The following is a 24526-nucleotide window of genomic DNA, read 5'->3' on the forward strand; positions in this document are numbered from 1 at the left end:
GGCGCCCCCGTCCCCCCCCCCCCCCCCCAGGCCTCCCTCCCCTCACCCCCTGCAGCACACACTCCAGCCAAACCTCCAGGAGCTGCTGGTGGTTAAACCTAAACGCCTCACTTTTAATTTCATTAAGAAACAAAGGTTGGAGTTGAACCTGGTTCACATCCTACACTTTATTATAACAAACAGAGACAACAGGTTAATAACAGGTTAATAACAGGCTCTGTTTTTAATTTTTACATCACACAAATGGACATTAGAAATTTAGGTTCAAATGTTGGAAATGACGGTGCATTTTTAATTTACAAAAACATCACCAAACACTGTGATGATGTTATTTTTTTTAACCAAACACCTGAGTGTGTATTTTTGAAGTTGCTGACTTTAAAAAAAAGCTGTTTTTGTTTTTAAGCCTAGTTTGGTGTAAACGTCTCTACAGAACCTGCTTCAGTGCTGGGCCTGGAGAACACGTCTCCATGGTAAATCTGTTGACTGGAGAGAGTGTCTTTGTTGTTTGTGTCTTTGTAGCATCACATGTGAAGCTGCTGTCTGTTGTGTTGGATACGTTGTGCTCAGGTCCTGCTCCTAATTGGTCGAATTTTCAGGCTAAGTTTATTTTTCTCCATGGAAATTTTCCAGACGACGAATAATGAAACCCAGCCAGTAGAGAAACAGCTTTTGTTGTAACTGACATGTCACCATTAAGGCTGTGTGTTTACAGCTGCAGGGTATAAATCACACTTATATATAAATATATAATATAAATATATTTGAGCATCAGTCGGCCTTTTCAGCTGAAAGATTCTGCTGGTAGAAAATATTCAAATATATCCTAAAACTTTACACCGTGGCCCTCGAACAGAGACTTCCCGTTTGGTTTTGTCTGAGAAAATAAACAACAGTCCTTCAGTGATGAGGACTTGTTACTTGTCAGATCAACTTTGTCCTCTTTGCCGTTGCTTAATTACCGACCATGTCAGGACAAAAGACGGCAGCTCTCCTCTGGGGCTGAGGCGTGAGCTGACACTGACAGAAATTCATGCAGGCTGCTCCGCCACATTTATTTCAACAGCCAATTTAATGATTTGAAAGGCTGGAATTAGGAGAACACAGTCTGGTGTTCGACACGTGTGTCAGAACTCGGTTCTCTCTGTTTCATGTCACACGTGCAAAGATTGAGGTGGTGTGTGTGTGTGTGTGCTGGGTTTGTTTTTTTAATTTTTGGTTACACAAAAACCAGTTCTTTGCACATGAGAGCTACAGGCTTTGTAATCAGCACATCAGCGTCACAGATCTGAGGGTCTGGATCTGCCTCGCTGTGTTCTCTCAGCGTGGATCACAGACTGTATCAATCTGCCAGAGGAAAGGTGATCCGAGGACACGGGGAGTGATCAGCGCTCCAGGTGTCTGAGGACGCGCTGATTCTTTACTTTTCCTCACTCAGAAAACCAGAGGATGACACGGTGGGAGTGTGTGACAGGACAGCAGAGGTCTGCTGACACGGCTGCACATGCAGATCAAAGCAGGGGCTGACCGCTGTGTGTGTGTGTGTGTGTGTGTCAGCGCCGGAGAGAGGGACGGTCAGGGGAGCAGTGGATCTTATCTGAGTCTGACAGGGAGAGGGACAACGCTGCCAATAGATACTAAGCCAACTGCCACCTTGCAGGGTTACGGTGCTTTTTATAGCTCCAACATCTGAAAAAAAGAAAAAGAAAAAAGAAAAAAGAAAAGAAAAAGCAGCCACAGATCCTTTTCTGCTCCAGTCTCTCGTTGTGTTCTTTGGAGTGTTCCACTTTTAAAATGTTCTTATTCCTCATTTAGAAGGTGAGATCTTTTTAAGCCCCCTGTTACTATGGCAACCCCTATTTGCATCTGAGAAAGTGTGTGTGTGTGTGTGTGTGTGTGTGTGAAGGGACCGACCAAATGTGCTACAACACGCCACAGCGCCGCGTTGGCCACGTCCAGCATCAGAGTGTTCTGACCTGAGGACTGGGTTTAACAGGTTTAACAGGAGATTATACTAGTTAATAACAGCTGTGAGTGTGGGTCATCAGGGGTCAACCCAAAATAAACACTCACTGACTTATTTTGATGCTTATTTTATCATCAAAATATATCAAAGAAATCATTTGAAGTTTTGATATTTATAGATTCTATGGTTTCATGTTTTTTTGTGGTGATTCTTTCTGATTTTTTTATCATCAAACTATATCAAAGAAATCATTTGAAGTTTAGATATTTATGGATTCTATGGTTTCATGTTTTCACTTTTTGTGGTGATTCTTTCTGATTTTTTGTATTTATTAACTAAATAACAAAATATTTATGCCATTTATCTTGCACTAAATTAATTATTTTTGGCCTTTGACTATAAACAACAAAGCTTTTCACCTCGGTCTAATGACAAGGCTGATCGAGGGAACACAGTCTGGACTTGTTTGGTGTAAACGAGGTCAGTTTTATTCTCAGGTCTGGACATATCATCAACAAGGAGCCCACGTACCAGAAGTGGTCCTTGCACCATAGTTTGGGAAACTCTGTTTTTGAGCCTCGCAGCAGTTTAAAGTTGTTTTTCAGTCAAAGAAAAAAAATCCCATCAAATGGTTGTTGTTGTTACACTGATAACTACAGCTGTGTGAATACATTTGTTACAGTGTTGTTATTACCATAACGTTGTTTTATGAGACAGAAACACCAATAGAATTGAACAGTCATTCAAGGTACAATCGATCCAGAACATTCAAGTTTGAAGCGAATGCTCCTCATGATCTCACTCTTATCTGCTTTTTTTTTTAAACTATTTTGTGTCGATGTAATACTGTCACACCTACTGAGTCAAAAACACAACGTGGCGACATGGAGCTAAATATAGCAGCCTAAAAGGCTTGACACGCCAGCTTGGAGGAGGAGACGTGAGATGAGACGCACACTATTGACAAAGGCTTGTTCTGCTGCTCATCAGGAAATATGGAACATTACTCCCTTTACAAATGATTCGCTCTTGGCATTTGGGAGGAATAAAAAACAATCCCATATATTGGATTTGTGGGGGTCTATTTACCAGGCTGCACTGTTGTATCACCACAGACGCTCTGGACGCTCTGGACGGTCTGGACGGTCTGGACGGTCTGGACGGTCTGTTCTCCCGATGGCCGGCACTTTGTTGATTTGTTGATTTGATGATTTGATGGTTTGTTGGTTTGATGGTTTGATGGTTTGTTGGTTTGATGGTTTGTTGGTTTGATGAATTGATGATTTGATGATTTGATGGTTTGATGGTTTGATGATTTGATGGTTTGATGGTTTGATGATTTGATGGTTTGATGGTTTGATGATTTGTTGATTTGTTGATTTGATGGTTTGATGGTTTGAAGGTTTGAAGGTTTGATGGTTTGATGGTTTGATGGTTTGATGGTTTGATGGTTTGATGGTTTGATGGTTTGATGGTTTGATGGTTTGATGGTTTGATGGTTTGATGTGATAAGCCTGTTAGGAAACACTTCCACGTGCATTTACTGTAATCACCACGGCTGAGGGGTCGCTGGAGGTAATTGGAGAGTGGGTAAAAAGAGAGGGTCAAATCCCCCGGGGGCCGTGATCTGTCACTGGAACAAAAACAAAGTTAAAGAGAAAAAAAAACATAGGCTACATTATAAACTGCTGACAATTGACTCTCATGTTTGTTTGTTTGTTTTTTTCAGTATTAACTCACCGTCACGTTTAATCATGACAACCAGAAGTCTCTGGAGCTGCGCTGTGAGGACGTCAAAGACTGTGATGAGTGGGTCGCTGCTATTACACAGGCCAGGTACCTCACACACACACACACACACACACACACACACACCATCTCTAGCCTGCTCTCTGTGTGTGTGTGTGTGTTTGTCGGGATAACTATACCTGTGGGGACATTTCTTGTTGTCATGGGGACATTTTGTCAACATGGAGACATGGTTTTTTTCCAGGTCACCACTCAGAGAATATTCACGTTCCAAATTAAGATTAGAGTTAGGATTAGAACAAGGCTCAGATTAGACTAAGATTAGACATGAAGATTAGTCAAATATTGGTCAGAGTTAACACTACAACTAGTGTGTGTGTGTGTGTGTGTGTGTGTGTGAGGGAGGGTGGGGGGGTGAGAGGTGGGGGTTAGAAACATATTGGTAATTTAATGAAGTCAATTATTAAAAAGTACTTTTGTACTTTTTTACTCATGCAACAGCAACCCCAGTGGTCTGTAACTGTAACTGCAACTGTAACTGTAACTGTAACTGTAATGAACCATTGACCAGATGCACAGTGATGGCATTGGTTTCAAAATAGGTTGTATAACTGAAAGAGTGAGGAGAAAAAAACGACTTCTTATTCTGTTCCCACAGAGAGTCGACTGTTTCAGTTCTTTTTAATATTAAAAAAAAGTTAATTTTCTAAATGGAGTCCTGGTCCTGGAGGAAGGAGTGTGTGATTGACAGCTTCTCAAACCAGACGAGCAGTTCTGGCTGACGTGTGTGTGGCACGACTGCAGATCAGTTCAAAAAGCAACAAATCCTGGTTCCTGTGATGCAGTCGCTGCACATTCACAGACAGTCATTAAAGACAAGCAGCTCAATCAGTCCAAATGTGGACAGTGGACATTTGTACGCTGAAAGGTCAATTGATTGGTCTCATTGAAGATCACATTGATCGGCGTTCAGTCCAGGCAGCAGTGACTGACTGTAGAACGGGGAACGTCGGCCGAGCAGCGTGTGAACACGACAGGATGAAGTCGATCTACGACCGCTTCACTTTCACATCTCTGACCGAGGTGTTTATTTGTCTGTACCTTAGTTTAAATTCAGTGAATTAAAAAAAAAGTTGTTTTTAGATAAATGTTGAGTGAATTAAAAAAAAGTTGTTTTTAGATAAATGTTATTTACTCTGCACTGATCTCAGGCCGTACTGAGCAGGGACACACTCGGCCTCTGTGGTTTTATTGGCTCCCGTGTGTGTGTTCCTGTGTGGTGTGGGGTTCAGACGTCGGCCAATCACAGGCCCTGGTGGTTTTACTACGTCAGCGGAGAGCTGAAGGAACAGGTATTATAATTAACGAGCTCCTGCTCTGCGTCTGTGTGCAGTTACAGGAACCTGGCCACGGAGCACGAGGGCCTCACGCAGAAGTACCTCCATCTACTCCAAATCGTGGAGACTGAGAAAACGGTTGCCAAGCAACTTCGACAACAGATTGAGGACGGGGAAATTGAGATAGAGCGACTAAAATCAGAGGTAACCTGTCAGGGTGTGTTTGTGTGTTTGTGTGTTTTGTCAGTGTGACACGTGGTAACAGGAAAAAAAGACTGTTATGTGACAGAGAAGGTGCAGGACGTTATGTGTTATGTGACAGAGAAGGTGCAGGACGGAGGTTCTAACCCTGGGTTTTAACCACACAGTTGTTATTATTAACTCAGATGTATCAAATGTATCAAATGTATAGAGAATTCAATGACTTTTGTGTCGTTTCATTCTGTTTGAATCCATTGAATGTCGTTCCAATTCACTGTCGCTGCTACTCACTGATGTGGAAGATCAATCAATCAATCAATCAATCAATCAATCAATCAATCAATTAATAAAACACTCTGGTTGAATTTTCAGATTTCTGGATTGCTGAAGGACAACGAAAAAATCCATTCAAATCCAGAAGTTCTGCCCAGTGATGATGACACTGAGATCAAGAAGATCAAGAAGGTGAGATCAGACGGTGGAACCTTCTTTACCATGAAAACCCGGAGCAGGTTCAGGTCCTGGACTGGAGTCAACCTGGGCTGAGCTGCACAGAAACGTCTCTGTGTAGAACTCAACTCCATCCATGTTGTTTTTTTCTCTGTAAAATCCTCTGATCCAACATGGTGGCCTCACCACCAACCCCTGCCTGTAGGTCCAGAGTTTCCTGCGTGGTTGGATTTGCCGCAGGAAGTGGAAGACCATCATCCAGGACTACATCCGGTCGCCGCATGCTGAAAGCATGAGGAAGAGGAACCAGGTGGTGTTCAGCATGCTGGAGGCCGAGGCGGAATACGTCCAGCAACTCCACATTCTGGTCAACAACTTCCTGCGTCCACTCCGCATGGCCGCCAGCTCTAAGAAGCCGCCAATCACACACGATGACGTCAGCAGCATCTTCCTCAACAGGTGGAGTGATGATGATGATGATGATGATGATGATGGTGATGATGATGATGATGATGATGATGTTGATGGTGATGATGGTGATGGTGATGATGATGATGGTGAAGTTGGTGGTGATGTTGGTGGTCGTTGTCTACAGTCAGTCCTGACCGTTGTTGTTGTTCTTCTTCTTCTTCTTCCCTCCTCAGTGAGACCATCATGTTCCTTCACCAAATCTTCTACCAAGGCCTGAAGGCCAGGATAGCCAGCTGGCCAACACTGGTCCTGGGTAAGAGACACGGAGGTTTTATCTGTTTTATTCCTTCGTTTTCTCGTGACTTTGTCGAATATTTTCATCATTATTTACTTTATTTCAACTCTGTTGGTTTAAATGTTTTAAATGTTTTAAATGTTCAGATTCCATGAAGTTCAGACAGTGAACTGATGTGAACTGATGTGAACTGATGGAGTGACTGATGCAGTGACTGATGCAGTGACTGTGGAGTGACCACTGGTCCACACACTGTAAACACCAATGATTGTTGTTTACTACAGCGCATCCTGTTCCATTTATCAAATTATGATTTATTGAGGCCACGGATCTGCATTAATTAACTTTCTGAAATGTTTGTCTGTAAATTTAACAACTCAGCTGAGACGGAGGTTCAGGTTTGGGTTTTTTCTCACGTGTCATCGTCCTCGTCTGTGTCAAAACTGAAAACTAAAACCATGACGATTGGTCTGTGTGTGTTGGACAGCGGACCTGTTCGACATCCTGCTGCCCATGCTGAACATCTACCAGGAGTTTGTGAGGAACCACCAGTACAGTCTCCAGATCCTGGCCCACTGCAAACAGAACCGGGACTTTGACAAACTGTTGAAACAGTACGAGGCCAAACCGGACTGTGAGGAGAGGACGCTGGAGACCTTCCTCACTTACCCCATGTTTCAGGTAAGATTCAAACCCGGTTCACCCCTGATCCTGATCCTGTAGATGAAGATCCACGGGGCGGTCAGGGAAATGCCCCGAGGGTTTATTTTTATTGCAACAATTTAAGATCAATTTCAGTATAAAAATGTTCTCATCTCTGTGTGAACTCCTAATTTATGGAAATGAAGTGATCTTTCAAATGAAATTAATTAAAATCATAGATTGTATAAAGTAATTCATCAGTTAAAGTAAATTCAACAGTCTCCTAATTTATGGAAATGAAGTGATATTTCAAATGAAATTAATTAAAATCAAAGATTGTATAAAGTAATTCATCAGTTAAAATAAAAATATCAGAGTGTTCTCGCACTAATTGCCCCTCTCTGTCAGATCCCTCGCTACATCCTGACGCTGCATGAGCTCTTGGCTCACACGCCCCACGAACACGTGGAGAGGAACAGTCTGGATTACGCCAAGTCCAAGTTGGAGGAACTTTCCAGGTACATCGTCTTTTAATGAGTCAAATATTCAAAGAGTTTGTTTGGAGGGGAATCGTTCAGATGAGGTCCTGAGATCATTTGATTTTTTTTTTTTTTTGAACTTTCACAGAATCATGCACGATGAGGTGAGTGAGACGGAGAACATCAGGAAGAACCTGGCCATCGAGCGGATGATCGTGGAGGGTTGTGAAGTGTTGTTGGACACCAGCCAGACGTTCGTCAGACAAGGTGAGTCTGTGGTTACTGTCTCTGAGTCGTCGGTACTGTTGGCTCTGTGTTTGGGTCACGGCACATTCTCTTCTGTCCTTTTTCACTCTGTTAATACACACGTGTAGAGTGAAACCCCATTCGTACTAACATGTACTCTAATTAATAAGTACTCTAATTAATAAGTACTCTGTAAGGACAGGCAGTGGTCAGTGTTTTTGACCGACAGGTACGAGCTCAGCAGCTACTGCTCCACTGAATGGATGTGATCTGTATATATTTGTCCAGATGGATTTCTTATACTATTGTTATTTTATTATTGTATGTTAATATGTTGAGCACAGATATTAAGAGTTCAGACCTGTAAGAGAACTCTGTGATCTGTTCCACAGGGTCACTGATCCAGGTGCCGATGAGTGAGAAGGGGAAGATCACGAGAGGTCGACTGGGCTCTCTCTCTCTGAAGAAGGAGGGCGAGCGACAGTGTTTCCTCTTCTCCAAACACCTCATCATCTGCACCAGAGGCTCAGGAGGAAAACTACACCTCACTAAAGTATAGTAGAGTTTTACATTTAAAAAATCACAGTGACAGTGTTTGTCGACATGTTTTAACCCGGACGCCCCGTTACAGAACGGAGTGGTGTCTCTGATCGACTGTACACTGCTGGAGGAAGCTGAAGGCGCTGATGATGAGAGTAAGTCACACACTCACTATCCCTCTGCAGACTTTAGATCACAGGTCCAGGTTTGAAATCAAAATCACAGGTTAAATGAACAAATTCAACAGGTAACACCGTTTTCCACCTGGTCCGAGGCTTCTCTCAGTTTAAACCACAGTTTTGAGTCATACACGCAGAGATTTGATGAATGTAAAGTTTGGTTCTTGTGTCCTGCTCAGCCAGAGGAGAGCGAGGCGGTCAGGACACCGAACACCTGGACTTTAAAGTGATGGTGGAGCCAAAGGACGGACAGACGTACACCGTCATTCTGGTGGCTTCGTCCCGACAGGAGAAGTCGGCGTGGACCAGTGACATCAGCCAGGTCCGTGTCTTTAGTCTTCACACAGACAAATGTCCTCACAAAAAACAAGTGAATAAATATTTAATTATTTTGTTATTTTGTCAGTGGAAAGAATTATATTTCAGTTCAGAAAATCCTGTGTAAAGGCTCAGATCAGGACGTCCTTTTGTCTGAAGCAGGTTTTGTTGGTGTTTGATCTCCATCTCCTTCACCTTCACAGTCAACTCTTCCTCTGTCTGCGTTGTTTCAGTGCATCGACAACATCCGCTGTAACGGCCTGATGATGAACGCCTTTGAGGAGAACAGTAAAGTCACCGTGCCACAGATGATCAAGTAAGAACCCAGCAGACACAGCCAATCACAGACGTCCTCTCCGGCCAATCCCAGTGAGTGACACGCCTCACCTGTCTTACATCATCACAGGTCGGACACCAGCTTGTACTGCGACGACGTGGACATTCGCTTCAGTAAGATGATGAACTCCTGCAAGGTGCTGCAGATCCGCTACGCCAGCGTGGAGCGGCTGCTGGAGAGGCTGACCGACCTGCGCTTCCTCTCCATCGACTTCCTCAACACCTTCCTTCTCTCCTACCGCGTCTTCACCAGTGCTGACGTGGTGCTGGACAAGCTCATCACCATCTACAAGAAGCCCATCAGCGCCATCCCTGCACGGTGAGTCTTTGGTTTAGAACAATCCTGGAGTTTTGGAGCGTGTCAGAGATGATTGTGGTTAAAGTCTGAGTTCAACACCAGTGTTTGTAAATCTGATCGTTCTCACTTTCAAAGTCTAGGAGGAAAGTTGATGTGTTCAGCTGGAGAAGTTTAGACCAGGAGTCAGTGATGTCAAAGAAGTGATAGAGAAAAAAAAACATTGTCAAAAGAAATTGAATTGACAGTTTTAGGTACCAACCTCACCAGGTAAACTTTGGTTTCAAAGGCTTCAAAGTACTACAGTACTATTGAGTACTATTGTCTCTGTCCAGTAAGGATGTTGACCTGTGGACATGTTTGTCAGTTTGGACGCAGCCTCAGCTGAAACCTTCCATTACAGTCAACTCTTTCTCAGAATCGATTTGCCCATATTTCCTCCTGAGCAGCAGCAGCAGCAGCAGCAGGAACAGTAACAGCAGCAGCAGCAGTAACAGCAGTAACAGCAGCAGCAGCAGTAACAGTAACAGCAGCAGCAGTAACAGCAGCAGCAGCAGCAACAGCAGCAGCAGCAGCAGCAGCAGTAGCAGTAGCAGCAGCAGCAGCAGCAGCAGGAACAGTAACAGCAGCAGCAGCAGTAACAGCAGCAGTTGTTGAACTGATGCAGTGAAAAGATTAGAAAATCCTCCCGTTGTGTCTGAGTTTGTCTCAGTGCTCACGTGTTCGTGGTCTCAGAGCTGCTCCTCAGGCTGAATACATGTCCAGGTGAGATGGGACCAGGGAGTGATAGGCCACACACACACACACACACTCAGTCCACTACCACTACTTATTGGGTCCAGTGTCCACCCACTTCTTCTTGACCCCTCCTCTCCTCCTCCCCTCCTCTCCTCTCCTCCTCTCTTCTTCTCTTCTCTTGCTTTTATTTTTCTTTCCACAAGTCTGACCATCCCTCACTCCGCTGCGCCGTCACCATGGCAACCCCTCACTCTGCTGCAGGACTCCACCCTCTCTACTTCTCTCCTTGTCTTTTCCCTCCCTCCATCTCTCCTCCTCACCCCTTCTCCCACCATCTGCAGTGGCTCTACTGTATTAAATATTGATGGTGGTGTTTTGAACCCAGACCACCCTCCCCTCCCCTCTCCTCCCCTCTCCTCCCCTCCCCTCTCCTCTCCTCTCCTCTCCTCTCCTCTCCTCCCCTCTCCTCTCCTCTCCTCTCCTCCCCTCTCCTCTCCTCTCCTCCCCTCTCCTCTCCTCTCCTCCCCTCTCCTCTCCTCTCCTCTCCTCTCCTCCCCCCCCCCCTCCCCCCCCCCCCCCCCCCCCCCCCCTCCCCTCCCCTCCCCTCTCCTCCCCTCCCCTCTCCTCCCCTCTCCTCTCCTCTCCTCTCCTCTCCTCTCCTCCCCCCCCCCCTCCCCCCCCCCCCCCCCCCCCCCCCCCTCCCCTCCCCTCCCCTCTCCTCTCCTCTCCTCCCCTCTCCTCTCCTCTCCTCCCCTCTCCTCTTCCTTCCTTCACTCCCCCACTCCTCTCATTGTGGCTCATCTCGTCTGCTTTCTTGTTTTACTGTTAAACAAATTTGAACAGAGACACAACATGGCTGCAGCCGACACCAGGAGGGTTCCCGTTCGCCCACTCCAAGTCAGCAGCCTTCACTGTGGAGGAATCCACATCCAAGATCCTTCTCCTCTCTCTCTCTCTCTCACCCCCCGCCACCCCCTCCCTAACCATCCTTATATGGCCCGCCTGTTCTCAGTGCTGCTTGCTCCCCGTGTCTCTGTGGTCCTCCCCTGGGCTGGTTGCTGTTGGCAGCACCCGTGCCTCCCACACTGTCACTTGACATGCTATTTATAGGCCTTCAGAGGGGGTGGCTCTCAGTGCAAGGAGGATGCTGTCTTAAACAATGTAGCTTAAATAAAAGGAGGCAGATCTCCTGAGGAGCCCCGTGTTAACGTGTCCCTGCACCGCCGCCACCGCCGCCACCGCCACCGCCGCCGCCGTCGTCCCAGGTTATTAAAACCTCTTCCCAGGTGTTTCTTCTTAGTCCAACTTGTTTATTGTCCTCTCTTCTCCCCCCTCCCTCGATCCCGTGCCTTCGCAGTTCTTTGGAGCTTTTCTTCGCCAGCAGCCAGAACAACAAACTGCTCTACGGCGAGTCACCCACGTCACCGCACGCCGGCCGCAAGTTCTCCTCTCCTCCTCCGCTCTCCATCACCAAGACGTCCTCGCCCAACCGCCATCGCAAACTCTCCCTCAACATCCCCATCATCACCGGGGGCAAAGCCCTGGACCTGGCTGCGCTCAACTGCTCCCCCAATGGCTACACCGGCATGCACACCTCCATGTCCCCCTTCTGTAAGACCAGCCTGGACATCAACAAGCTGTATGTGTCCAGCACCATGGCCAGTAAAATCCCTGATGATGGAGAGTCCAAAGCTGAAGGCAGGGCTGAGGAGTCGGCCCTGAACAAACAGGGTTGGTGTCACATTTACGACACATCTGTGTGAACCTTGATTGGAAATACACACAAAACTACACAGTTTACACAAGTAGTGGCGAAAATGTAAAATAAATAAAATCACATTATAATATATTGGTGAAAATGTAAAATAAAAATAAATAAAATCACATTATAATATAATTAAAAATAAAATTTGTTTTTAAAACAGTTTCTAAAAAATTCTAAAACAGTTAAGTCTGGAGGTGATAATTTAAAGGTTTAATATATTAAAGCTTTTAATTATAAAACTTTAATGTTTTTAAATGTTTTTTAATTTTTTCGAAGAACATTTTTTCATCCAGTATTTGTAAAACTTTAATGTTTTGAAGAACATTTTTTCATCCAGTATTTGTGGATTTATTGTCGTTTTTCTTCTGTTCTTGGCAGATATGTCGGTGAGAGAAGAATGTAATGAAGATCCAGGACAAAGTGATGAGACAGAAGCAGAAACGTCTCCTCCCAAGAGTCCGTCCACTCCCAAGAATGTCAAGTCCAAGAACTCTGGTACAGTAGGACCGTGTGGTCCATCCTGGTGTTGTCAACATCACCACACCGTCGGTGCCTCAGGTGTGGTGATGGTTCAAGTCCGACTGTCCCTGAGATCGACTTCAAACACAGCCCTGACGGTTTAGAAGAAAGTTTTTGATTACGACAACTGTTGTCAAAACCAAATATGGTCTTGGCAAAAAAAACCCAAACCAAAACACCCACAGCCTTGTGGCCCTTCCCGCTCTGCAGAGAGAGGGAGCATCCACCCCGTGGGTAGTCAGGCACAATTCATCTCCAGTGTGTTCTCTTCCCACGTTGTTAGATACAAGGGAAGCCAATGTCTTGTGTGTGTAGGTGGAAGGAAACCTTGTACCTTAGCAACCATGTGCGTGTTCTTCTATACCACCCCCGGCTGAACGGAGGAAGACAGGGAGGAAGGAGGGAGGAAGGAGGGAGGAGAGAGGAGAGAGGGAGGGAGAAGTGTGCACCGTACACTGTGTGCCTACAGGAGGCACCCTGCTGCATCTGTCAGCTCTTTGTTCCCCTCTAGTGGTCAACGACTTCACAGAGCTGTAGTTGGACATGAAGTTAGAATGTAGTTTTACACATCCAGAGTTCAGAGCACATAAAATATAGAAATAAAAATAGAAAATTACACCACTGAAATAGAAGAGAAAATGAAATAATAAAATAATCTGTCAATGATATTAACCATAAAACCAATGCTAAAATAAAAACACAGAGTCGGACAAAGGATGTCATTAATAGCATAAAATAATTATTTTAAATTCAATTTAAATTGTTATGAAAAGACAACAGGTCATTTCTTTAAATGAACGAGTGAATCAACAACACAGAGTCCTATGGAATTTCAATTTGCAATGTTTTTGATGCTGCTGGTCTCAGTTGTCTGTTTGTTTATTTGAATTTCCTGTCAAATGTCTGATTGTGACTATTTACTCTTGTTGTCCACATGAGAAAATGTCTGACTATTTACTCTTGTTGTCCACATGAAGTCATTAGTTTAAATTCCACTGACCAGTAAAACTGTTGCTCCCTCTGAATCCCCTCTGTCTCTGCTGCAGAGTTTTCTCTCTTCTCCTTCAACAATGGCATGTTGGTGTCGTCATGTCGGGAGCTGGACAACAACCGCAGCGCCCTCTCTGCTGCCTCTGCCTTTGCTATCGCGACCGCCGGTGCCAACGAAGGGACGCCAACCAAGGAGAAGTACCGCCGCATGTCTCTGGCCAGCTCAGGTCGGTCACATGACACGTGGATCGTTCTGCTGTTATTGAATGAAATCACAGATTTGTCCAAAGACTTGAATCAGGCTTTTTAAACCACATTTTTTGATTGAAGTGAATTGAGCTGAATACCAACTCCAGATTCAGCCAATAACTGTGTTTCTCCTTCATATATTTGTAATTAGATAGCAACAATTAATACACTTTCTTCATCAATATTAGTCCCTCCAAAAACATATAAACAAAAATAAAAATACATCAAATCCAGACTGTACACTGGAGCTGCAGTACGAGCAGGACAGAGTAAAAAGAAAAACTGTTGTCATTTAACCCTGGTAGGAAATGGAGTTTATCACATACAACTTGAAGGAGCCCTCAGTGGTCTGTGATCCATACTTTGAGAACTGATGTAGATCAGTGGAGTGGATGCAGAGTTTCTCTTTGTACCGACGAGTTCATCACCAGTTCCTACGTCATGTTGAAAACACTCACCACCTTCCACTGACGCTGGGTCATCTCTCTCTCTACCTGACCACAGGTTTCCCCACTGACCAAAGGCACGGAGACAAAGAGTTTATCATCAGACGAGCCGCCACCAACAGAGTCCTGAACGTCCTGCGTCACTGGGTGTCCAAACATTCACAGGTGCAGTGCCGTCCGCGTCATTCTTTGCTCTGGTCTCCTTTAAAGAGAACGTCTTCAGTGACACTGATGTTGGTCCTCAGGACTTTGAGCTGAACACCGAGCTGAAGACACGAGTAATTGGATTCCTGGAGGAGGTGATGCATGACCCAGAACTCCTCACCCAGGAGAGAAAGGCGGCTGCCAACATCATCAGGTGGGTTTTCTGATGTCACTCCTTTTGTGTACGTTTCCAGGACAGAAGAGGAGCGCAGCGGAGCGCTGTGACTGACCTCCTCTTCAACGTAATCACAAACGGCTTCTTCACAAACGGCAGAGTTTTTTAGAAACTAGTCATGGTGTTTTTGTCAGCCACTTATCTCCTCAAGGTCAATAGACGCTCAGACAGAAGTGTTGAATAATGGAACCTTTGCTTTTCTTGTTTCTAGGACTCTTTCTCAGGAGGACCCTGGAGACAACCAGGTCACTCTGGAGGAGATCACACAGATGGTGAGGGGGAAAAAGGACTCTCAGGTGTGACAGGATATCATTGTGCTAACACAGAGTGTGTGTGTGTGTGTGTGTGTATCAGGCCATGGACGACTGTAAGACTGAACCCTTCGAGAGCCATTCTGCCCTGGAGATAGCCGAGCAGCTCACTCTCCTGGACCACCTGGTTTTTAAGGTCATCCCTTACGAGTAAGTGGAAAAAAAACCCACACAGAATGTGGTGCATTTTTTGTTATTGTAAACTGTGTGTTTTATTGTGTTTCTACAAAAAAACCCACACAGAACGTGGTGCGTTTTTTGTTATTACAAACTGTGTGTTTTATTGTGTTTCTACAGGGAGTTCTTTGGTCAAGGCTGGATGAAGAATGACAAGAACGAGAGGACTCCATACATCATGAAAACAACGAAACACTTCAACGATGTACGTGACAGCTGTCACTGCACAGGGTTTTTTTTCAATCTCACATTAACTCATTTTAGTATTTTTTATCATTGGTTTCAACTGGTAGGTCAGAGAAAAGTGATGGATCTAATTACAATAATTCTTTTTATTCGTTTCCTGACATGAAAAAGCTCCACAGCTCCATGTGTGAAGCAGCATTCACACACTGTGGTTTTGTCTCCGTCAGATCAGTAACAGGATCGCCACAGAGATCCTGGCCTGGGATGATGTCAACACACGCGCGGGGGTGGTTGAGAAGTGGGTGGCGGTGGCCGACATCTGCCGCTGTCTCCACAACTACAACGCTGTACTGGAAATCACCTCCTCTCTCAACCGCAGTTCCATCTTTCGCCTGAAGAAGACCTGGCTGAAAGTCTCCAAACAGGTGCTTGGGGTTTTATTAACTTTAGTTTATATCTAAAATAATTAGCTAGTAACTGAATTTATCTTTCTTTGAAAAGACAAAGACTGTGATCGACAAGTTACAGAAACTGGTGTCGTCAGAGGGACGGTTCAAAAACCTAAGAGAAGCTCTGAAGAAGTAAGAATCCTCGTCCACACGTTATATTTATTCTTTTTATTTTTGAGTAAATTGTTGATTTTGTTCGTTTGCCTTCCGTCAGCTGTGACCCTCCGTGTGTCCCTTACCTGGGGATGTACTTGACGGACTTGGCCTTTATTGAGGAAGGAACACCAAACTACACTGAAGACAATCTGGTCAACTTCTCCAAGATGAGAATGGTAAAACATGTCTCAAACTCAAACTGGTGGATTTCTCTGGATGTTGATTTAATAACAAAATCACTGTAGATAACTGTACAGTTGTAGGGATGAAGATCACTGTAGATAACTGTACAGTTGTAGAGTTGGAAAATGGTTCTTGGACAAATTGAATTAAACTCTACTTCTCTACATCTTCTCCAGTGAAGTCTTATCAAATCTACCAGTGTTGTGTCTTTAGTCCAGGTCACGACCTGATTCTCAGTTCCTTTAAGATGATTGGAGCTTCAGTGGAATGATCAATAATCATATGTTTATGGCTTAAACATAGACTGTGACTCCTGTGGAAATTATGACATGTTCAAAAACGTCTTTCTTTAAAGGACATCGATGCCTCCTGTATAATATCGATCTTTGTTGATCTACAGATCTCTCACATCATCAGGGAGATACGACAGTTTCAGCAAACAGCTTACAAGATCGATTATCAACCAAAGGTGAGACTTGTTATAATGTGGACATCTTTACAGTCACTGATCTAGATTTTTAGATGCTGGAATGCAGTAAGTCGTAAATTCTTCATTTTATATACATATAAAAACCCACTTTGTTTTCTGCTCAGTTGTCATCTTGATCATCTAAAACTAAACTTTCTTCATCCTCATGAACAGTGCATCATTGACAATGGCCCTGTTTATTCCTCCTTCAGGCAGCAAAGTACTTGCTGGACAATAGTACCATGCTGGATGAAGACAGTCTGTATGAAGCGTCTCTGAGAATCGAACCTAAAACTTCATCATGAAGACTCTGACTCACAGGGACTCTGGACTGACGTGATATGATCATGTACATATGTTATTCTTTCTACTAGAGCCTGTAGGTTGTTCTCCTTTAGTCTGTGCTCCCAGATGGACCCACCGTGTATAACTGTTATTAGAACCCCAGTAGAAGCCCACCGAGGTTTTATTTATCTGGTCACAGAGTATTTATAATATGGTTATTTATCGTGACTTATTTTCATCCACACTCACACAGAACAGATCACAGATGAGAGAGTTTACAGACGGTTACAGAACTGACACGTGACGGTCCAACAAAAACAGCACATAATAAAGGTCCCAGTGATCCGCTCTGAACCGTAACATGAATGCAAAATCCCACCTTCTCGCTGCATGAGTGTTTATATCAACCGTTCATTTGACTAGGGATCAGTGGTAAACAGTTATGAATGTATACAGGGAACGGCTGTTACTCACCAAGATTACAAATTTTATTTTTGTGGTATTTTTGAAAATCTCAACAATGCATAAATATTTTTGAAAGTGCAATATATGTGAAGGCTGAAGCTATATTAGGGCTGCACAATTTTGATATATAAAATAAGTTTCTTTACTAGAGGGGTGGGTTTTGTCCTTCCTGAGTTAATCTGTAAATTTGGATCTGACAGAAGACGTGACACATGAAAAGTTACGTTACTGTTTATCTCACTATTGTTGCTTTTGCTAATGCTAACATCTTATGTTTTAAGTGTTTTTGTTAGTTAGCTGTTGGCTAAAACTATTGATGCTAGCTATAGCAGCTTAGTCATGCTGAAGCTGCTGGTGTCCATCGTGGTTCATGGTAAACGTTACCTACAGACTCGATGCCTCTTTTAGCCGCTAACGGTTGTTAGCGCTTGTTTTGCGTCATGTCCCCCAGAATTCTTCATGACTCCGTCAGATTTGTCGAATGCAGTGGGTGGGAAGTCGTACAGGGTGGTATTTTTTTATATATACATATATATATTGTGCAGCCTTAATATGAATCATACTAATGTAGCGATTAATCGATGGTGATGTTTTGAAGTGATGAAGACAAACTAAGAAACACAGCTGCTCGTTCTGACAAAGCTGGGACACGTTTTCAGCTCAGAAGGGTAGGATTTTATGCTTTTATGTTGTCACATAACTCCCCTGGTGGGCAACATGATGTATAGCATCACGCAGTGTATGTAGCAAATATAACTAACCACTTCAGGACGTTTCACCCCCAGCGTTTACACTCAGACAATGAGAACAAAGAGGAATCACATTTAGTCAGGTTTTTTTTTTGCCTTAATCATCAAATACAATATTTACCACAATGAAGCAGAGATGTTTGCTGTGTACATTACTATGTACAGGCTGTCGGGTGCATTTCGTAACGTGCAATGTGTTAAGAAAAAAAAAACATATCCCTGAAAATGTGTTATCCTTATGGTTGTTCAACTCTGTGATAAGTTTTTCATGTTTGACACTTTGAGACAAATGTTGAAGGCAATCTGTAAGCGTAACACATTCTGTATCCTGTCTATCCCAGCGTGTTAGCAGGAACGATACAGTCGTAATATTGTGCTTATCTTGAAACATTTATATGTATTTTTTACAGGCTTTGTATAGAAAAACTAATGCTTTAAGTGGCAGGCATGTACCACTAAATCAAATCTATATCTAGAGCAGTATGTGTACTGTATTTAAACCTCACCCTTGCACTTTCCCCTCTAACAGGAATATTTGATGTTTGCAGTGAGCAATACGGAGTGGTATGAAAAGTATATTTCAGTCTGTTTCAAAAGCTACAGTAATACAGTATTTCCAGTTTTGTATAAAAGTGTATTCTTTCCTGATTACCTCTTGTTAATAAATCTATTCTTTCTCAGGGGGAGAAGGTTCTGAAGGCGATCAAATGTTCGTCTTACTTTGTCCACACTGAGTGCCCAATTCTTCATGGCATTTATTTTCTCATTGACATTGGTTTTCTCAAACCAAACTAATATTAGAGTAAAAAAAAAATCTTGGAAAAAAATTTGGTTCATCTTAAATGTCAAGACCAATGACAAGTCGATGAAGTTGTTGAAGTAAAAAAAAAACTAATTTGTTTCATCTTAAATGTCACGACCAATGACAAGTCGATGAAGTTGTTGGAACGTCTTCATCCACGTAAGTCTCAAAAATAGGGGAAAAAAGCATAATAAATAATAGTAAAAATTGATACTTCTCACTTCTTAAAGTGCCTGACTCTTATTTTATTTAGCTATAAATATAGATCATTTTTATAACAATTAGTTGTGTCCTCTTTTACAGAAAGTAATATGTGTATGAGACCAAAAAAGGTAAAATCTTGGTAAAATATTACAAATATTGTAGTAAAAAGGGTAAAATGTTGCAAAACTTGGCCAAATAAAAAGCCAAACCTTTGTTACATCTATGGCTCTTGGCGTAGATGAATCTTATTTTTCAACATCTCTCCAATAGATGGCAGTCGTCCTGTATTTAAATGAACTTCCTGCGGTAGTCTTCCAATGCTTTCCTATTGCCAGGACGTCACTTACATTTTACGACAATTCTTAGGTTGTTGGCGGCAGAGAACACCCGGTAGTGACGCAATCATTGGGACCAATGAAATGCTCGAATTCATTTCCTTGACACGAAGAAGGCGGGACTAGTTACAAAACATCCAACGCGCGGCGCCAACATTTACTTAAAGTGTTCGCGCTCGTCCGGCCGAGAAGTTGTTGATATTTATTTCCGAAGGAGAAGTCGTCTGTGAGTGTTCGCGGTCGTCCGGCCGAGAAGTTGTTGATATTTGTTTCCGAAGGAGAAGTCGGTTTTCTTGACTTCACAAAGTAAAAACATGTCAACGAAACAACTGAAACCCGAGGCTGTCATCGTGTTGGTAAAGTTTCTGTCCTTTATTTTTGTTTTTAACCGCATCATGTTTTGATATTGTAGCTTAATGAGAGTGTACGTGAGGCGACATAAAAACATGTAAAACGACCAAATGTACTGTATATTCACGATAAGCAGTTGTATTAGAATTGATTTTAAAGTTTCTCCAGAAAGTTATTTGCCCAGAAACGCACGTCATTTCGTTAATATTCTTTAGCTTTCAAATGAAGTGCAGGAAAAAAAAGTCTCTGTGTGTGTGTGCAGGTACGTAGGTAACAGTCGTTTTTATCGTACTTCCTTTGAGAATTCTTTAATTTTCAAACCCAGTGGTTCTCAAACTTTTTATACTGTGTACCACCTGAGAAAACATGGAGTTCTCTGAGTATGATGACCAACGTTGACCTATCAGCGTCCACCTCACAGGAGAGATGTTTATAAAGATGATTATGTTTTAATGTTGTGTTAATTGAGCATGGTCTGTTTCAGATTCATTCAACTGAAAATGTAAATGTGAAAATATGAAAGTTCCTCACGTACCACTAGAGAGCGCTCGTACCACAGTTTGAGAACCACTGTTCTGACCCATGAGACATTGATAAATCATTGTTGCCTTTTTGACGTCGTCGTTTATTAGATGTAAACTCTAATCTCTTTGCTGTGTTTTACATCGCAGGACAGAACTCCTGTAAATCTGGAGGTTTTCCAGAAATCTCCGCGTCGGTCCCTGAGGGGTAAACGCCTGCAGTACTCCCCTGATTCTCCCACAGCTGGAGCAGCCAAGAAGATACGGGTGAGAGACTCTCTGTCTCTGTGAGAAAACCACCTCCCAACATTAGATATAGAGTTCACAGACACTGATGAACGCTTTATTGTTCATCATAATGTTACACTCCACCAACATACCACCAGTTTTTTCACTTATTATTTACTTCATGTCAAGACTCTGACTGTAGAGAGCTTCACTTTGAAGTGTTTTATTTTTTTTTTATTTTGTTTCTTCTCTTCTATGTGAACTACAACTTTAGTCCACACTGGAATCGGTCACTTTATTGGTGTCTAACCTGCTGTTACCGTTACTGTTGCTGTTACTGTTACGTGTCTGTCCTGCTGACGGTCACTTTATTGGTGTTTAACCTGCTGTTACTGTTACTGTTACGTGTCTGTCCTGCTGCTGTAACAACTGAATGTGGTGGGAAATGAAGTCTTATCTCATTGTTGACTCAGCTGTTTTCTTGGCAGAGGATACAACCACAAAATGAAGAGACACAGGATTCAGAGCAGCAGCAGCAGGAGGAAGAGGAGAGAGGATCTGTGAGTTTATATAATTTATAATTTAAGTTTGTATTAAAGGGAGAATGATTTTTATAAGGATTAATGAGCTTTTTGAATATATAGTCAACAGATGATGCATAATTTATAAGAGAAAATGTGTGACTACAGTATATCCAGATTAAACAAACTAAGCTTTATTTATTACCTAAAGTACTCTGCACATATAAAGTTTTTTTTTTCTCAAATGTATTTTTTTTTTTTATTGCTTGTGTCATGCAGAATGGACCTGAAGGACTTTCAGAGTACGAACTGGAGCGAATGGAAAACATCAAGAAGAACAGAGAATTCTTGTCGTCCATAAATCTGCTCCAGGTCAGTGACCCTGTCGTCCGTAGCTCTTCTCAAACCCACAATGACTGAAGTTGTCTTTTTTTTTCTCTCTCTTCCTGCGTGTATGAAGTGAACGGTTACTTTGATGAATTTGTTTGTATTTGTGTGACTTCACTTGTCGCTCCTGTTGTGACCTGAACTGTTGTGTGTTTGTCAAAAGGCCAGTGAAGAACTGAAGCAGCTGACACGACCGAAGCCGTCACAGAGAGGCCTCCCCAGGTACAGTCCTCCAGGTTTTTATTGACTTCATTATAATTAAAATGATGCTCCTGCAAACCCATACGACGGGAGTTGAAATCATCTCTTTTTGCGCATCAATCTCTGAACAAAATGACTCCATATAAACATTAAAATTAAATTAAAGCTTTCATTTGACTGGTTAGATTTATTTATTTTTTTCAAGTCAATAAAAAGGATGTAGAGAAAGGCATCAGCAGATATATTGGTATATTCACCACTACAACATCAGTGTTTCTCTGCTCTTCCAAACAGGTCACAGTCTCACTCTGCCTCTGCTGTTCCAAACAGGTCACAGTCTCACTCTGCTGCTAAGGAAGTGATGCCGCCTCGCAAATCCCTCCGTCTTCAGTTCAAAGAGGCAGAGGTTTTGACACTCCCCCCTGAACCCAGGGGCACGCTTGTCTATGAACAGGTAAAATGTCTGACAAAAACGTTTAAATTTCAGCGTAAAAATCAGCGTGTTTATTTTTACGTTTTCCTTTGCGTTAAAGTCACCGCGGCAGAAGAAGACGCCTGGTCCCCTGTGTATGGAACCAGTCAACATGGAGGAGGGAAGCAAACTGCCCACCCAACTTCTTGACTTGTGCTCTGAGGTAGAACTCACTTTTTAAAGGGTCATTTCATGTTTTTACTTTTTAAACAGTAACAACAAAGTTGACATTTTATTTTAATCAGGAATCAGCAGAAACACGAACGGGGAAGTTGGAGTTGAAACAGTAAGTTTCTGTCTTAGTCTTTTTGTTTTTTATTAGTCCAAACCATGACTGAGACCAGATGTGACTCCGTGCTGGTGTCTGCAGGTACAGCTCAGGTCTAAAAGAGATGAAGTTGACAGAGGACCGAGTGGCCAAGGTGGTGAAGGATCGCGTCTTCTCTTTGGCCTTTCACCCCTGCAGCAGCAGCTTGTTGGTGGCTGCAGGTGACAAGTGGGGAAAACTTGGTCTCTGGAACGTGGTAGGTGACTTTTTTTTCCTTTTTTTTTACCCCGTCTGATAAAACACTGTCTGATTGAACTCACCTCAGTCTTTTGACCATCTGATAAAACACGGTCTGATTGAACTCTTTGTTTCCTGTGGTGACTGTCTTCAGGGTGGAGCCTGGGGTGACGACGGCGTCCTGCTCTTCGAGCCTCACACCCGCCCAGTGGGATGTGTGGCTTTCTCCAGGGCTCAGGCCACTCAGCTGCTGAGTCTCAGCTACGACGGGTCGATGCGCTGCATGGACGTCGAGAAGGCCGTCTTTGATGATGTGAGGCTTTGTTCATGATGAGTTTTCATCTCCTCCCTGTGTTCATGTAGCTTTTTCTTCTGGTTTTCCAGTTTATCATAGTTCTAGATCAGCAGGATTACGGCTACGCAATTCTGCACACCCTTAATGAACCAAAGGAGGGCGTTGTTGAGTTATGAATGTTCTGCTCTCTCTTTTTTGACTTTTTCTCATAATGTAATAAATGCCAGTGTGTGGTCCAGGGTTGGATTAGGAACAGTAGTTGTTTATGTGTGTAAACACTAAAAGGCAGCAAGGTGGTAAATAATGCTATTACCTTAGCATTTCATATGCTAATTTAGAAAAACACTTTAAATATCAGTTATATATTTTTTATTTCTGTTTAAAATTGAAGGCAACTACATCTGGTGGTAATCCTAATTAAACATTATGATAAAAAAAATCTTCCTCTTTTTGCTCCTCCAGGTTTATGACGTCGAAGACGGTCTGAAAACATTTGACTTCATGTCACACGACTGCTCCACGTTAGTCGTAGGAAACTGGTTTGGAGAAGTTTCCATGGTTGACAGACGTACACCAGGGTAATGTGTACCACCTGCTGGTGCTCTTTAGTATTACTCTCATGAGGTAGAACTAATCGCCGCCTCCACGTCTTCCTCAACAGAAACTCCCATGAGTCCCTGCACTCACTGGACACCAAGGGTCTGCGTTGCGTTAGCGTCCACCCTGTGCAGAAGCAGTTTTTCGCTGTAGCAGAAACCAGGTAGAAATGACGTCGTCTCACTCCAACACAAAGCTGTTTGATGAATATTGATTTTGAAGATTTGTCTTGTTCCTGCTGGTCCTCAGGGTTGTTAGTATCTATGACAGTAGATGTCTGAAAAAAGTCCACCCCAAACCAGTCTCCCAGCTGCACGGACACTCTTTAAGCATATCCAGCGCGTACTTCTCCCCTAACACAGGAAACAGGCTGATTACTTCCTGTATGGATGACCATATAAGGTAATGTCAGATCAGTCAGAAAAAATACTTTTGAAAATGTATTTATTTTTTAGAAAATTGAAATTCAGTTTGTCCTCGTTTTCCCTCTAGGATTTTTGACACCTCTGCAATGACAACTAATTCTCCTTTAGTTTCAAAAATCAGGTTCGTCCTCTGTTAATCCACTGACACCAGTCTGTGTTTGAACCAAAAACATCCCTGACCATGGCTTCGTTCTAACTTTCAGACACAACATGCAGACAGGCCGTTGGCTCAGCAAACTCTCGGCAGTCTGGGACCCCAGACAGGACGACTGCTTCGTAGTGGGAAGCATGTCAAGGCCTCGGAGTGTGCAGGTGTTCCACCAGAGCGGTGAGCTCTTACATTCATTCAGGGACAGTGAAAACCTGAGCACAGTTCTCTCTGTCACAGCGTTCCACCCAACCAGGAGCGCGTTAGTGGGAGGTAACAGTTCAGGACGTCTGCACGTCTTCTCTGACTGAGCTGAGCTGAAGTCGTGACACGGCGTTAGGTCTAGAAATGTCTCAGTGTTGTCTGTTTGTTCCTGTTCAGTTTCATCTCACACATCAGTGTAAAACAGAACGGTTTACAGTGAGAACACGTCGTTTCAACAATCTTTAACTGAGTTTGGAGACGTGTTCAGTTTGATGACGTTTCCTCCTGACCTCAGTCTCCGAGTCTGTGTTGTTGTTGTGTTTGTTGTTGTTGTGGTGAAGCCTCTTCTGTCCCTGTGGCTTCATGAATG

General features: G+C 43.2%; 2 protein-coding genes across 3 annotated transcripts in view; both read left to right on the forward strand.

Moving 5' to 3' along the window:
* Positions 1 to 16998, forward strand: part of LOC103379379 (ras-specific guanine nucleotide-releasing factor 1-like) — a 23521-nt gene extending 6523 nt beyond the window's left edge. The window contains exons 4-29 of one of the 2 annotated variants that reach the window (XM_025055568.1): positions 3696 to 3802; positions 5109 to 5256; positions 5626 to 5718; positions 5909 to 6162; positions 6348 to 6427; positions 6897 to 7090; positions 7460 to 7569; positions 7679 to 7797; positions 8169 to 8329; positions 8408 to 8471; positions 8675 to 8817; positions 9047 to 9129; positions 9220 to 9468; positions 11540 to 11913; positions 12326 to 12442; positions 13513 to 13683; positions 14210 to 14316; positions 14397 to 14509; positions 14742 to 14802; positions 14885 to 14991; positions 15139 to 15223; positions 15432 to 15629; positions 15706 to 15785; positions 15868 to 15985; positions 16393 to 16461; positions 16674 to 16998. In XM_025055568.1, the coding sequence (XP_024911336.1) occupies positions 5996 to 6162; positions 6348 to 6427; positions 6897 to 7090; positions 7460 to 7569; positions 7679 to 7797; positions 8169 to 8329; positions 8408 to 8471; positions 8675 to 8817; positions 9047 to 9129; positions 9220 to 9468; positions 11540 to 11913; positions 12326 to 12442; positions 13513 to 13683; positions 14210 to 14316; positions 14397 to 14509; positions 14742 to 14802; positions 14885 to 14991; positions 15139 to 15223; positions 15432 to 15629; positions 15706 to 15785; positions 15868 to 15985; positions 16393 to 16461; positions 16674 to 16766 (3063 nt within the window). In that variant the 5' untranslated portion in view covers positions 3696 to 3802; positions 5109 to 5256; positions 5626 to 5718; positions 5909 to 5995 and the 3' untranslated portion in view covers positions 16767 to 16998. Of the gene's footprint in view, positions 1 to 3428; positions 3803 to 5108; positions 5257 to 5625; positions 5719 to 5908; positions 6163 to 6347; positions 6428 to 6896; positions 7091 to 7459; positions 7570 to 7678; positions 7798 to 8168; positions 8330 to 8407; positions 8472 to 8674; positions 8818 to 9046; positions 9130 to 9219; positions 9469 to 11539; positions 11914 to 12325; positions 12443 to 13512; positions 13684 to 14209; positions 14317 to 14396; positions 14510 to 14741; positions 14803 to 14884; positions 14992 to 15138; positions 15224 to 15431; positions 15630 to 15705; positions 15786 to 15867; positions 15986 to 16392; positions 16462 to 16673 lie in introns of those variants that run through there. The other variant, XM_025055569.1, reaches the window with a different exon arrangement.
* Positions 16999 to 19523: 2525 nt separating this feature from the next.
* Positions 19524 to 24526, forward strand: wdr76 (WD repeat domain 76). The gene is made up of 14 exons (XM_025055570.1): positions 19524 to 19657; positions 20324 to 20440; positions 20890 to 21294; positions 21473 to 21531; positions 21841 to 21964; positions 22044 to 22145; positions 22228 to 22268; positions 22353 to 22506; positions 22642 to 22800; positions 23245 to 23360; positions 23444 to 23542; positions 23629 to 23781; positions 23872 to 23925; positions 24008 to 24526. The coding sequence occupies exons 3-14, from the start codon at positions 21196 to 21198 to the stop codon at positions 24261 to 24263; spliced, it is 1416 nt and encodes a 471-aa protein (XP_024911338.1). The 5' UTR covers positions 19524 to 19657; positions 20324 to 20440; positions 20890 to 21195; the 3' UTR covers positions 24264 to 24526.

Source organism: Cynoglossus semilaevis, chromosome 5, assembly GCF_000523025.1.
Source record: "Cynoglossus semilaevis isolate Cse_v1.0 chromosome 5, Cse_v1.0, whole genome shotgun sequence".
Taxonomy (NCBI): Eukaryota; Metazoa; Chordata; class Actinopteri; order Pleuronectiformes; family Cynoglossidae; genus Cynoglossus; species Cynoglossus semilaevis.